The 15,972-nt window shown below is 35.5% G+C and overlaps 1 protein-coding gene across 5 annotated transcripts in view; it reads right to left on the reverse strand.

Moving 5' to 3' along the window:
• AKT3 (AKT serine/threonine kinase 3) overlaps positions 1–15,972 on the reverse strand; it is a 386,660-nt gene that overhangs the window by 195,959 nt on the left and 174,729 nt on the right. For all 5 annotated transcript variants that reach the window (XM_059940876.1, XM_059940883.1, XM_059940866.1 and 2 more), the window contains one exon: positions 9,750–9,861. In XM_059940876.1, the coding sequence (XP_059796859.1) occupies positions 9,750–9,861 (112 nt within the window). The remainder of the gene's footprint in view (positions 1–9,749; positions 9,862–15,972) is intronic.

The following is a 15,972-nucleotide window of genomic DNA, read 5'->3' on the forward strand; positions in this document are numbered from 1 at the left end:
TGTGTGGGGCCCTGGGGCTGGTGGGCAGAGCCAGGACCTGTTGGGTTCCATGCTGGTGCTTCCTGGCTGATGGGTGGGCAAGCTACCAGTGCTGATAATCTAGAGGGAAAACTTCAAAATGGTGCTTACCAGCACCAGTGTCCTTTTGGTAGAAGGAGCTCTCCAAAATGGCTGCTTCCAGCATCTATATCCCTAGGGGGAGTCATAGTTGCCTTCTGCCTCTCTGGGAGGCTCAAGATCATCAAGCAAGTGGGTCTGACTCAGGCTCTCTTCAAATTACTGCCTCTGTGGCCTCTGCACTGGGAGATTTTACATGAGCCCTTTAAGAGCAAGTCTGTTTCCTATAGTCCTCCAGCTCTCCTGTATGTGAGTCTTGCTCACTTTCAAAGCCAGACATTCTGGGTGCTCCTCTTCCTGGTGCAGGACCCCTGTGCTGGGGAGCCTGATGTAAGGCTTGGACCTCTCACCCTTTGGGGAGAACCTCTGCAACTGTCTCCACTCCTCTTACCCATTTTTATATCTTTAGTTTTGAAAAATCTCTCCTGCTAGTCTTCAGTTTGTTCTCATCTGTAAACAGTTGCAATTCTGATGTGCCTGTGGGAGGAGTAGAGCTCAACGTCTCTCTTCTCCACCATGTTGGCCATACCTCTTAAATTGTTATCAATATTTGAGTGAAATTATTAAAATATTCAACTGAAATACTTTCATTTTACCTTTATTTCTGGAAAAGATTTTAGGTCATTAGCACTTATTTTCTTTCAGCACATTAACTCCAACTATCATTCCATTCTATACATTCCATGTCAGTGGTTTCTGTTGATCTCTTACCTCTTGATCTGATTGTTGCTCCTCTGAAGGCAAAGTAATTTTTATCTCTATGTGCTTTGATGATTTTCCCACTTTCTTTTGTTTTCAAAAGTCTAACGAGGGCTTCCCTGGTGGCGCAGTGGTTGAGAATCTGCCTGTCAATGCAGGGGACATGGGTTCGATCCCTGGTCTGGGGAGATCCCACATGCCGCGGAGCAACTGGGCCCGTGAGCCACAATTACTGAGCCTGCGCATCTGAAGCCTGTGTTCCGCAACAAGAGAGGCCGCGATAGTGAGAGGCCCGTGCACTGCGATGAAGAGTGGCCCCCATTTGCCACAACTAGAGAGAAAGCCCTCGCAAAGAAAGGAAGACCCAACACAGCCATAAATAAATAAATAAATAAAATTTAAAAAAAAAAAAAAGGTCTAACGAAACTAGGTGGGTTTTCCTTCTATTTTTTCTCCGTAAGATTTATAGGACTTCCTGAATAAGTGATTTGATACCTTTTTAGCCATTTTAGAAAGTTTTCAGCCATTGTCTCTTCAAATACTTTCTGCCCCATTCTTTCACTCTTATTTTTTGAGACTCCAGTTGTGTGTTATGTAAGACCATCTCACTGCATTCCCTTTATCTTACATTCTGCTCTTATTTATCTTTATTTTCTACCCTTCTATCTTTTCATTTTTCAACTGGATATTATTAGAACCATATCTTTGAGTTCACTAACTTTCCCTAATGCTAGGCTAAATTTATTACTAAAACCTCCCACTAACACTAAGAACTTTAAATATCTTATTTTTCAATTTTATAATTCTCATTTTATTCATTATTTTATAATTTCTAGCTCTATGCTGAATTTCTCAGCCTTAACTTTTATTTCCTTGAACATACTAATACATATTTATTTCAATCTGCCTGATAACTCCATTATCTGGAGCCCCTATGAATCTTACTCTGTTGTCTATTTTGTTTTTGTGGTTTTGGCCACACTGTCTTGAATATTTGTATATTTGTTTTTTTAAATGAGTATTGAACAATGTACATGAAAAAGGAAATAGTTTGAGGCCTAATAAGATATAATCTTCTTTTAGAGATTTGCTTTTAGCAGGCTCATAGGAGACTCGCAGAAGTGGATTATGTTAACCAAATTTAAGGAATGAAATAATTTAATGCTAGACTTCAATCTTTAAAAGGTAAGTCTATATCCAGTTTACATTTTATTCTAGGGTATAGTCCTTTAGAGTGCCAACCTAAAATATAGTCATTTACCATGTCTCCTTTTGGTAGGCCCTGGATTCCAAAATTTGATTCACAGATCTGACAGTTATTCCAAATCTTAACATCTCAGACATGTCTTCTAGAATTGGCAGATACCCCTAGAGAAAGAGTGGGCTCACTTTTCTGGGTTTCTTTCTTCCAGAGTGTTTTGGCCCATAATTCTTCACATCCTTATTGGCTCTTGGATGTCACTTCCCCCCAACCCTTTTTGTGAAAATTCTGTCCAGCTTTTCTAGTAAGTTCTTAGGTGGATTACTGACCTAAATTACCTAATTCACCATAAGTGAACAACACAGAGGTGTGTGTGTGTGTATGTATGCATATGTGTGTGTGTGGTATATGTATATATGCGTGTGTGTGTGTGTGTGTATATATACATATATGCAAAAGAATATTGGACCCAAGTATCTCACTAATTGAAAGAAGGTATCTAATTAATTAGAAGGTTTCTAATTATTAGAAGAATTTTCTAATTCTTATGTAATGTTGGAAAATGCAGTCAATTTAGAAAACAGAACAGAGACCCCTATGAAAACGTATTCATCTTAAAGTATATACCACTTATACAAAAACTAAACAAGTTTCATAAGCTAATCATTTATCTGGAAACAAGTATTTAATTAAAATATCTAATATATGAGTGCTGCTAAAGCTCAAATAAGGCATGGAGTAGGGAGAACTTACAGTGATAGGGGAAGCTTATTGGTATTGTGAATAAGTATCACAAGGTGTTACAGGTAAAATATAACAAGTATGTGTTGAGTACAGTGGTGTCTAAGAAAAACAATGGAAAGTTTGGGATGGGGATCAAAAGAGAAAGGTGATTTATAAATGGAAATGTACAATGAGCTGGTACAGGAAGAGAATGTGAGGAACAGAGAGACAAAGGAAGGTATTCCTATCATAGGGGCAAAAAAGCCAGAAAGAGCTCCAGGTGATGTGAGAACCCAGTATTAGTATTTGGTAAACTACAGGTAGATAAATATAGCTATAACACAAGGGGGGGTGTATGTGTGAACATGCAATTGTGGGTGTGAGTGTAGTGGGGCATGGTGGTGACAAAGTGATTAGCTATAAGAAAAGGAAATGACTTGTTTCATAAAGTCAATGTTCCTGTATCACATAATAAAGTATATATAAAAATCATATTTAACAGTGAATATTTTGAAGTACATTTATTAAAATAGGAGAAAAAAGTATACCTGCTGTCATGAAAATTATTAAATATTGCTTAGAAACACAGAGAAATAATAGATAATATGATCAGAAAGGAAGAGACGAAACTAGTGTTGCCTGAAGATGCTATGTCAACAAAAGAATAAATGTTTTGAGTTACATAATAAACAGAAACCAACAGCTTTCTTTCAGACCAAGAAATAAGAAAAAATAATGACAAACATCCTAATCACAAAAGCAATAAAAATATGAAATAGCTACAAATAAGCTCGCTGTTTCAAATAGAGAAAAAACTCTACCAAAGTATTTAAGTGAATATAAACAGCATATACTCTAGTGTAATGCTAAATATTTAAATGTATCAATGTTTTCCAAATTAATTTATAAGTTTAAGGCAGTTCATTTAAAATACTAATAAAGATTTTCTTTAGTCCTTAAAAAAATAACCTGAAGAATGCTCTGGAGACATCAGAAAAATGGCAGAATAGGAAGCCCTAGATCCTCCTTTCCCCCCAAAGAGACACTGACTCAATAACAATACATAGATTAATTTCCTTTCTGAGAAATCCAAAAATCAGTTAAGAGACTCCTGTATCCCAAGTAAGCAGCCTCTCCCTCAGGGGATAAAGAGAAGAGTTCAGTGTGCATCCAATATTCTGGTTTTTTGGGAACTGCCCACGGGACTGGGTTCTGTCTCATCTGACTTGGAGCACTGATGGGACCTGGCATAATCTAGAAGCCTAGGTGGTGCTGAGAACAAAACAGAGCTAGGGGACTTGCAGTGGCTCCAGAGAATCTGCAGTACTGGAGACAAGCACTAGAAGGAGCAAGAGATTATGAGCTCCTGAAAAAAGAAACACGCAAGTCTTTCTAACTGGAGATTTACATGCACCAATCCAGAGAAGTCACATCCACAGACAACGCTGAAGAGTTCACTAGAATCTGTAGCTGGGCTGACTGGTAAAGGTCATTCCCTGCACTAAGCCAATTTCTAAAGATGGGAGAGGTGGCTGTTTTTACAAGTGTGCAGATCCCAACACAAACTTACAAGACAAATGAAGAAACAGGGAAACATGACCCAATTAAGAGAATTAAATAATTCTCCAGACCCTACCGACAAAGAGGTATATCAATTATCTCACAAAGAATTCAAAATAACTGTAAGAAAGATGCTCAATGACCTCAGTACAATGATACTTGAACAATATGAGAATATCACCAGAGAGAGAATATATATTTTTAAATTGGAGGTTAAGAATACAATAACTGAATTGAAAAATTAAACAGACAGGTTCAACAGCAGTCATGATCAAGTAGAAGAAAGAATCAGCAAACTCAAAAACATGTCATTTGAAACTATCCAGGTAAAGGAGCAAAAAGAAAAAAGAATGAAAAGGAGTGAAGAAAGCCTAAGGGACATATGAGGTACCATCAAATGGACATTAGACGCACTACGGGAGTCCCAGAAGGAGAAGAAAGGGAAAAGGGGGCAGAAAGCTTATTTGGAAAAATAATAGCTGAAAACTTCCCAAATATGGGAAAGGAAAGGGACATCCAGATTCAACTAGGATGAACCAAAAAAAAAGTCTACACTAAGACACATTATAATGAAATTGTCAAAAGTCAAACACAAAGAGAGAATCTTTAAAGAAGCAAGAGAAAAGCTACTCATCACCTACAAGGGAGTCTCTGTAAGACTATCAGTGGATTTCTCAGCAGAAACATTGCAGGTCTGAAGGCAGTGAAATGATATATTCAAAGTGTTTAAAGGCAAAAACTGCCAACCAAGAATAAATAACTGTCAAAACTTTCTCCTTCAAAAATAAAGGAGAAATAAAGACTTTCCCAGGTAAACAAAAGCTGAGGGAGTTCATCACTACTAGACCTGCCTTACAAGAAATGCTGAAGGGAGTCCTTCAAGTTGAAACAAAAGGACACTAGACAGAAACACAAACAGATATTAAAAATACATAATATTGGAATACTGTAACAATGGTATGTAAGTCACTTAATTCTCGTACAGAAGTTAAAAGACAAAAGTATTTAAAAAACTATAACTATAAAAACATGTTAATGGATACTCAATATAAAAAGATGTGATTATGACACCAAGAACATAAAGTATGAGGATTTAAGTAAAAGAGTAGAGGTCTGTATGCAACTGAAGTTATTAACATTTTTAAATAGATTGTTACAACTTTAAGATATTTTATATCAGCTCTAAGGTAACTACAAAGAAAATACCTATAAAAAATACACAAGAGAAAATGAGAAAGAAATCAAAGCATGTTAATACAAAAACATCAATGAAACACAAAGGAAGATGACAGGAAAGGAAAAGAGGCACCAAAAAAAAAAAAAAAAAAAACCGCAACAAGTTAAACAGAAAACAATTTAAAAAATGGCAAATCCCTATCAGTAATTACCTTAAAAAGGTAAATGGATTTAACTCAATAAAAAGATACAGAGTGGCTGAATGAATAAACAAAGATCCCATGATACGTTGTCTAAAGAGACTCAATTTAGATATTAGGACATACATAGGTTAAAGTACAAGAATGGAAAAAGATATTCAAAAATGATAAACAAAATAGAGCAGGGGTAACCATACTTATATCAGACAAAATAGACTTTATGTCAAAAACTGTCACAAGAGACAAAGAATGACATTATATAACGATAAGATGGTCAATTCACCAGGGAGATATAACAACTATAAATATGTATGAACTCAACAAGACAGCAATATATGAAACAAACACTAACAAAACTGGAGAAGTGACAGCATTACAATAATAGGAGATTTCAAAACCCCTCTTTTAATAACAGAATATGCAGACATAAGATCAATGTGGAAACAGAACTTGAACAATGCTATATAGATCAAAGTGCTCTAACAGACATATAAAGAACATTCCACCCAACAGCAGCAAAATAAACATTCTTCTTAAGTGCACACTCCCCAAGATAGATAACATGTTTGGTCATAAAACAAGTCTTAACAAAGTTAAGAAGACTGAAATCATACCAAGTATCTTTTTTGACCACAATGAAATAGAACTAGAAATCAATACCAGAAAGAAAAGTGGAAAATCTGCAAATATGTGCATATTACATACTATTGAACAACCAATGAATTCAAGAAGAAATCAAAAGAGAAATAAAAAAATCTTGAGACAAATGAAAACAAAAATACAATATACCAAAACTTACGGGTTGCAGCAAAAGTGGTACTAAGATGGAAGTTTTTTGGCTATAAGTGCCTACATTAAAAAAGAGCAAAGACCTCAAATAAGCAACCTAACTTTATACATACACACTAAGCCTACAGTTAGCAGAAGGAAGAAAATAATAAACATTAGACCAGAAACACACAAAATAGAGAATAGAAATATTCAATGAAAGTAACAATTGGGTTGTTGAAAAGATCAACAAAATTGACAAAGCTTTAGCTAAACTAAGAAAAAAAGGAGAGAAGACTCAAAATCAGAAGTGGAAGAGGAGACATTAAAACTGATACTACAGAAATAAAAAGGATTATAAGAGATTACTATAAACAAATAACCTGCTTTTTAAAATGGCCAAAAGACTTGAATAGTTATTTCTTCAAAGAAGATATACAAATGATCACAGTAATATGAAAAGATGCTCAACATCATTAATCAACATGGGAATGCAAGTCAAAACCACATGAGACATCATGTCACACCTGTTAGAATGGCCTCTATAAGACTGTGAGAATGTGGAGAAATTGGAACCCTTGTGCACTGCTGATGGGAATATAAAATGGCACAGCCACTATGGAAAACACTATGGAAGCTCCTCAAAAGATTAATTAAACACAGGAGTTTGGGATTAACAGATACAAACTACTATATGTAAAATACATAACCAACAAGGACCTACTGTATAGCACAGGGAACTACACTCAATATTTTATAATAACCTATAAGGGAAAAGAATCTGAAAAAACAAATAGATTTATATGTATAACTGAATCACTTTGTTGTATACCTGAAACTAACGCAACACTGTAAATCAATTATACTTCAATTAAAAAAAATTTTTAATTAAAAAATTTAAAAATAAAACTACCCTATGATCCAGCAATCCACTTCCAGGTATTTATCCCAAAGAATTGAAATCAGGATCTCGAAGAGATATTTGTACTCCCCTGTTCACTGCAGTATTATTCAAAATAGCTAACTGGTGGAAACAACCTAAATGTTCATTGATGGTTGAGTGGATAAAGAAAATATGGTATAAACATACAATGGAACATTATAATCTTAAAAAAAAGAAGGAAATCCTGTCATATGCTACAACATGGACGTTATGCTAAGTGAAATGAAACAATCACGGAAAGACAAATATTGTATGCTTCCACTTATATGAGGTATCTATAAGGTGAGGCAGTCAAACTCATAGAAGCAGAAAGTAGAATGGTGGTTAACAGGGGTGGGAGAGGGAAATGCGGAGTTGCTATTCAGTGGTATGGAGGTTCAGCCATGCAAGATGAAAAAGTTATAGAGATCTGCTCTACAGTAATGTGCATATAGTTTATAATACTATACCATAACTTAAAAATTTGTTATGAAGGTAGATTTCATATTATGATTTTGTTGGGTTTTTTTATTTTTTTTTAATTTTTGGCTGTGTTGGGTCTTAGTTTCTGTGTGAGGGCTTTCTCTAGTTGTGGCAAGTGGGGGTCACTCTTCATTGCGGTGCGCGGGCCTCTCACTATCGCGGCCTCTCTTGTTGCGGAGCACAGGCTCCAGACGCGCAGGCTCAGTAGTTGTGGCTCACGGGCCTAGTTGCTCCGCGGCACGTGGGATCTTCCCAGACCAGGGCTCGAATGCATGTCCCCTGCATTGGCAGGCAGATTCTCAACCACTGCACCACCAGGGAAGCCCCATATTATGTTTTTTAATCAAAACTTTTAAAGAATGTACTAAAAAAGCTGAGACTATTTTGAAAAAATAGTAATAATTATTAAGATATGGCTTAAGTCCAGCTTTGCCAACATAAATGGAAAAATTAATGTTTCAATGGGATGTTATAAATCCACAAAGAATAATATTTTCAAAGACTATATACTGATATGGGAAAAGTTCCGTTTATTCAGCCAGTCAACAAATACTATGTCGGACCTTGGACTGCATGCTAAAGATAAAATAATGAGCAAGGAAGATATGATACTTGCTAGTCAAGAATCTTATAGTCAAGTGAGAAAGGCAAACAAAAATTACAGTGGAGATATACTTGATACAAAGAATACAAGGAGATAACTAAGTATATAGCAGGGGAGTCCTACCTCTTCTATAAGAGTGAGGGAATGTTTTGTAGGAAATGTGACATTTTAAGCTCAGATCTGAAAGATACATGGTAACTAGCCCAACAATGGGTATGGGTGGAGACATAAGCAAACTGAGCATCTAGCACATAGAAATGGCCAGGGAAGACAAGGGTGTGTGGGGAGGGAGGACATACCAAATTTTATGTATACCAAAGACCTAAATACATCTGCACAGAGTAAGACTGGAAGTATATAAAAGAAAATATTATCAGTCCCTAACTCTGGTTGTAGAATTAGAACTCTGAGTAAATTTTCATTCTTTTCTATTTTTCTTCTTTTCTACATTTCCTGAAGCAATTAATCATACATTACTGTTTACTATTTATTGACAAAAAGAGTATTATTAAAATAATACTTTACTATTTACTACATTTGGGGAAGAGGTTGTTTTTGTTTTAAATCTTAGATAAGTCTCTTAGGACCTAATTTATTCATTTGGAAAATAAGGCTAATAACATTTAACTTCACAAAGTTTCTGATTTGGATCATATATGATAACGTGTAGAAAAGTGATTTCATGGTTGTTGGACCTAACTCAGTATCAGAGCCACCAGATAAAAGGTATTAAGACAGAATTGGAGGATAGTAGATCAGGAAGATGAAATGTGGGCCTGATGAAGTTGGTGTGCTAGATACTAACATTTTGCCACCCCCCTCTTTAGCAATGATGATAGTCAACGCCAATCAAGCCCGATTTTTTTTTTTCCTCACTGAGCTTAGACCTAATCTCAGAATCCTTCTCAGCATAACACTCTAGGAAGTCACTTGCATAATGGCACACTACTTGAAACCTTTTGCCGTCACCAGCCTCAGAATTCCAAATATGAACACAATCAATTACATAATTTTTAAAAGGTAGTTTGGTGATTAAAATGTCCTCTTTAATTTACATTTTAACTTTTAAATGCTCTATTTTCTGTTAAAAAGTATATCTTATAGCACTCCTAGAGGTTTTGATTTAGTATTTTTGTAAGCCTGTCATTTATCTGTTATACCAGAAACAGAATAATTAGGGGACTATAGCATTTTACAAGTATATTTACAGATATTTACAAGTGGTCAAGTCAGATACATATACACCTTTTGACTGATTGTCACTTTTTCACAAAATGGAAATAATGAGTTTCTTACCTTTCCTCTGGAGTGTCTACATGAAATGTTCTCTCTATAACAGTGGTCCACTGGAGACATCTGATAATAAATGTGTTTGGCTTTGGTCGTTCTGTTTTCATTAACTGGCATTCTAGAAATAAAATAAAATGTCTCTTTGAATATACTTGTATTTAAACCAAGAAGTAAACAGTTGAGAAGTACAGAGTTCTATTCTAAACAAACCACTGCAACCTAACAGATTTCTATGGATCTCCACTCAAGGCTGTTTGTTCACAACCTGATTTCAGTATTCCTTTCCAATCCATCACCCATTCTAGTCACATGCTCTATTAACCAGCCAAATTGGACTATTAAACTTTCCTTAAATGCATCTTGCTCTTTCCTCTATCTATATCTTTGATCCAGCTAATATTACTATTTGGAATGTTTTCCATTTATTTTACCCCTAACCATATGTAATCCCCAACAGCCAAAAGAATACCTGTCCTTTAAGTCCCGATCAAATTCTACTCCTTCCATGAAGCTTTTTATAACAACCTGGTCCTAGACTGACCATTCTCCAAGCTATATTCTCATAACATTCTCACTACGTTCTCCACTCTACATTCTCATTATTTATTATTGTACCCCTCATTTTTCACTTAGCATAGAGTACCTTATATTACTATTTATCATTTTTAAGAAGGTATCCTTATCCCTACCTAGATTATAAGCCTTTGACAGTATGCACCCCCTAAAACTCTTAGTAATCTATAGCACCTAGAGCCAGTCAGTCAGAAGTGATAAATTCTATCAGCAATTATCTATATCTAGGAAGACTTCAAAGAAAAGGAACATATAGCATAGTGGCTAAAAGTATGGATTTCAACACTACTGTGCCTGGATTCAACTTTTTTTCCTACCATTAACGATGCAAGCTTAGACAAGTCAATTAACTTCTCTGGTCTTCAAGTATTAAATGGGAAGCAGTAAGAGTACCTACATCATAAAATTGATGTAGGGATTAATAATACGTAATTGTAATACTTAGCGTAGTGTGTGACACAGTAAGTTTTCAATAAATGTTAGCTGCTATTATTAGGTGTGCACCTGAGCTACACTCCAAAGGATATCTGGTATTGGACAACAAGAGAAAATAGGATAGGGCTGTCTGCTGACACTGCAGCAGACAGTATTGTTGAGGAAATGCACTGCACTCTCTCTCTTTAGGGCCTTTTGTCTAGTTGTGCCTTCTGCCAGGCATTCTTCCCCTCACACAACCCCACAGTTAACTCCTCACTTCCTTCAAGTCTTAAATCAATTCTAACCTTCACATTGAAGCCTACCTCAACCATGCCACTCAGTACTGAAATCTGCATCCTTTACCCAGGACTCCCCAACTCCTCTTACCTGCTTTACTTTTTATTTCCCATAGCATGTTTCCATCTTTGTACATATGAGATGACTAACTTAAGATCTTTCTTATTTACTGTCTGTTTCTTCAACTAGAATATAAGCTCTACTAATATATTGTTAGCACCGAGAACTAACATATAGCACTCGATAAGTATTTTCCAAGTGAGTGAATTCTGACAGTAATAATCCAACAAGAAGGTAATTTTGATGATACAGGAAAGAGGAGAAAATTTCTGGAGCAACTTCCTTATATAGTCAAAAAGGGATAGGATTCACTGAACAAGTAGAGGGCTGGCTGTAGTCAGGAGTATAGAGAGTTTAGTGATGCAACAGGAGAGAAGATAGGGTAAAGGAGCCCAGAGCTGGTAGAAATTATTTGCTCATTGCTTCTACTTTTTCAATGAATTAGGATGTAAAGCCATCCTTAAGAATAAGGTTGGAAGAGGATGCACTGGGGTTTTGAGAAAAGAGAAGATATATAATAGCCTTCTAGGAGCAAACAGACTAGGGAAATATCCATGACTGCTAAACAGCATTAAGGGTCCAGTGGAATTTAATGATTAACAATTTAAAGTACCACCAGGGATCATGGTTGTATAGTTTTCCCCAGATAACTTCAGTTACATGAGTGCAGATGGGGAATACAAAGGATTGTATTTAAGCAAAGCTATAATTTAACTAAGTAAGTTTGAAAATGCAAGAAAGTGAAACAGAATACAGGATGCAAGACAAGGGAGTGGTTTAGATAATCAACTAAGGAACTAAAAATGGGTAAGGAGAGAAGTGAGAACCTGGTGGTATGTAAAATAATGGAAAGGTAATAGAATCAATAGATCATAAAATCCATCGTTTCACAGTTAAGTACTTAACAATGTTACACACTTTCTGAAATATGAATGTTAAAAAAATCAAATATAGTATGCCAATTTATATTTTTTGTTTGAAATACAAAAGTTTTAAAATACCAAAGATATTATACTAATTTACACCAATAAAGAACCACATAATTTCCCCCAACTTACTCTGCCTGTAAGGTACAGACTCAATCTGATTCTCTTTGAAGCCCATTGTTCCTTCCTGTTTCCTTCTTTATAAAATTCCTATCAAGCTTCCAGCCATTGGTTCACTATACTGTCTTGCAGACATTTAATTAATGTTAATTTGATGTCCTAGCTAGATGAATTACTTAAAAGTTAGGAATTATGTGTACGACTCTTCCTCACAGCACCTACAGCAGTGACAGCACATAAGGGTACAGAGTAAATACCTGATGATTGAGTAACTGACCCACTGGTGTTTTTTTTGTTTTTGTTTTTGTTTTGGCCTTGCCACGTGCCTTGTGGGAACTCAGTCCCCCAATCAGGGATCATCGAACCCGTGGCCCCTGCAGTGGAAGCACAGAGTCTTAACCACTGGACCACCAGGGAATTCCTGCCAATTGGCTTTTAATGTAAAGAATGGAGAACAGACACTTAAAAAGAGGGAGAGTCCTGACAGAAATACTCGAGAGTGAACCATGGAGTAAAGGGACACAGGAAGAACAGAAAAGGAAAGAAAGAATGCCCACTCTAAGGTTCACCTATTTCAGTTTTACTTAAGTTTTCCATTGTGGTGATGTCAAGATAATTAAGATAATAGACTTTAGAATACCAGATTCAAATCTAGCCTCTATTACACACCATCAGCTATTATTACCCAAGACAAAGTACATTAAGCCCCAAGATTTTCTCATCTTTAAAAGCACTATAAGGAATTAAAGTAAACTTTAAAAGAAGCATATTTTCAACACTACACCTAAATGAAGTTTAAATGCTATAATCTAAAGAACTTCTTAATGCTATAAATGTAAAAGCTATTTAAAATACTACATATGAGATTCTAAGTGGTTATTAATTACTGCAATTTACGAAAAGGAAAATAAAAGTGATTAATTACCATTCCCAAGCAGACGTTAAAAAGTAACGTTTAGAAAAGAATAAAATATTTGTATTTATGCATATAATTGTTTTGGGAAAATATTAAAATAATAATAAAATGACACAGTTATTCACAACAAGCTTGTTTTGACTAAATATGCTAAGTATTCATGAATCAGCAACATAAATGAAATGCCAATTATGGGAAAAGCACCAGATTCTGGGCATAGTAAGTAAGAAAAATGAGTAAGAAACTCTACAAGCTTACAGCACATACCAAGCTCTATTTTTAATCATTCTGTGTAATTATAAAGTAATATTCCACTAATGGTATAAAGGTTTTAATCAGGTCCTCCTGAAACCTCTAGCTCAACAAAAATGTTACATGTAATTATGGACATGAAGAATAGAAATAAACCTATATGTTTACAGGTTTCAGTGTGAAATACTCTGTAAATCAATCCAACTTCCAAATAATACCTATTAGACTGAAACTATAGAAGAGAGAAGTGGCTACCAAAAGGCAGTCCACAATATTCAAGTGACAGTCGAGTCAACATCAGGAGAAGAGAATATTCTACCACAATGCCTCAGGGTTTACTGCTGTGCATAAACAGATATAATTAAAGAGCTGAATCCAAACTCAAAGCAGTTGAAACTTTAAATTACCATATTAAAATAGCTGAGCCAGTAAACAGAAACACTTTGGGTTCTTTCATGTTAGCCATAATATGGAAACATGAACACATCATACAGTTCTCTCTAAAATGAAGAAAAATATGCCATGAAAGTTTTCAGGACATGGTGCATGTTTAAAAACACTTATTTTGAAGAGAATTCTTAAAAGGGACAGGGTTAATAAATAGGTTGGCCAATACTTCTTTAGAAGAATATTTTCCTTTTTATTATGTAAAGATTCCTAACTCAAGGTAGGACAATTTAATTTTTTTTTTAAGTAGAAATTTTGGATAGAGATTCTAAAAAGCTATTGACCAAATGATTATCTATGACTTCTGGAACAATTTAATATGCAGGAATAAAGCAAGCATCCTTAGATAAAATGTCAGGTAGCTAGCTTTTATTATATCATAACCCATGATATTTTTCTTTTTTCAAAAAAATTTTATTTTATATTGGAGCATAGTTGATTAACAATGATGTGTTAGTTACAGGTGTACAGCAAAGTGATTCAGTTATACACATAAGTATATATTCTTTTTCAAATTCTTTTCCCACAGATTATTACAGAATATTGAGCTGAGTTCTCTTATAGTAGGTCCTTATTGGTTATCTATTTTAAATTTAGTACTGTGTACATGTCAATCCCAAACTCCCAATCTATCCCTCCCCCCAACCCCATCTGTTCCCTCTGGTAACCATAAATTCATTCTCTAAGTCTGTGAGTGTTTCTGTTTTGTAAATAAGTTCATTTGTATCATTTTTTTTAGATTCCGCATATAAGTGATATCATATGATATTTGACTTTCTCAGAATGACTTACTTCACTTAGTGTGGTAATACCCAGGTCCATCCATGTTGCTACAAATGGCATTTTTCATTCTTTTTAATGGTTGAGTAATATTCCATTGTATATATGTACCACATCTTCTTTATCCATTCATCTGTCAATGAACATTTAGGCTGCTTCCATGTTTGGCTATTGTAAACAGCATTGCAATGAACATTGGGGCAAATGTATCCTTTCAAACCATGGTTTTCTCTGAATATATATCCAGGAGTGGGATTGCTGGATCATATGGTAGCTCTATTCTTAGTTTTGAAAGAACCCTCCATACTGTTCTCCATAGTGCTTGTACCAATTTATGTTCCCACCAACAGTGTAGGAGGGTTCCCTTTTCTCCATACCCTCTCCAGCATCTATTGTTTGTAGACTTTTTAATGATGAACATTCTGACTGGTGTGAGGTGGTATCTCATTGTAGTTTTGATTTGCATTTCTCTAATACTTAGTGATGTTGAGAATCTTTTCATGTGCCTCCTGGCCATCTGTATGTCTTCTTTGGAGAAACGTCTATTTAGGTCTTTGGCCAGTTTTTTGATTGGGTTTTTTTTTGATATTGAGCTGCATGTGCTGTTTGTAAATTTTGGAGATTAATCCTTTGTCAGTCACAACATTTGAAAATATTTTCTCCCATTCCGTGGGTTGTCATTTAGTTGTGTCTATGGTTTGCTTTGCTGTGCAAAAGCTTTTGAGTATAATTACGTTCCATTTGTTTGTTTTTCTTTCCATCATTCTGGGCGAAGGATCGAAAGAGATCTTGCTGTGGTTTATGTCAAAGAGTGTTCTTCCTATGTTTTCCTCTAAGACTTTTACAGTATCTCATCTTACATTTAAGTCTTTAATCAATTCTGAGTTTATTTTTGTGTATGGTGTTAGGGAGTGTTCTAATTTCATTCTTTTACATGTAGCTGTCCAGTTTTCCCAGCACCACTTATTTAAGAGACTATCTTTTCTCCATTGTATACTCTTGCCTCCTTTGTCATAGATTAATTGACCACAGGCACATGCATTTATTTGTGAGTTTTCTATCCTGTTTCATTGATCTATCTTTCTGTTTTTGTGCAGTAACATACTATTTTGATGACTGTAGCTTTGTAGTATAGTCTGAACTCAGGAAGCCTGATTCCTCAGGCTTCCTTTTTCTTTCTCAAGATTGCTTTGGCAGGCCTTCCCTGGTAGTCTAGTGGTTAAGACTCCATGCTCCCAATGCAGGGGGCCCCGGTTGAATCTCTAGTCAGGAAACTAGATCCCGTGTGCCGCAATGAAGATCCGGCATGCTGCAACTAAAAAAGATCCTGCATGCCACAACAAAGATCTCACACATGGCAACGAAGATCCCGCATGCCGTGACTAAGACCCAGCACAGCCAAAAAATATTTTAAAAAATTATTGCTTTGGCTATCCGGGGT

Source organism: Balaenoptera ricei, chromosome 1, assembly GCF_028023285.1.
Source record: "Balaenoptera ricei isolate mBalRic1 chromosome 1, mBalRic1.hap2, whole genome shotgun sequence".
Lineage (NCBI taxonomy): Eukaryota > Metazoa > Chordata > Mammalia > Artiodactyla > Balaenopteridae > Balaenoptera > Balaenoptera ricei.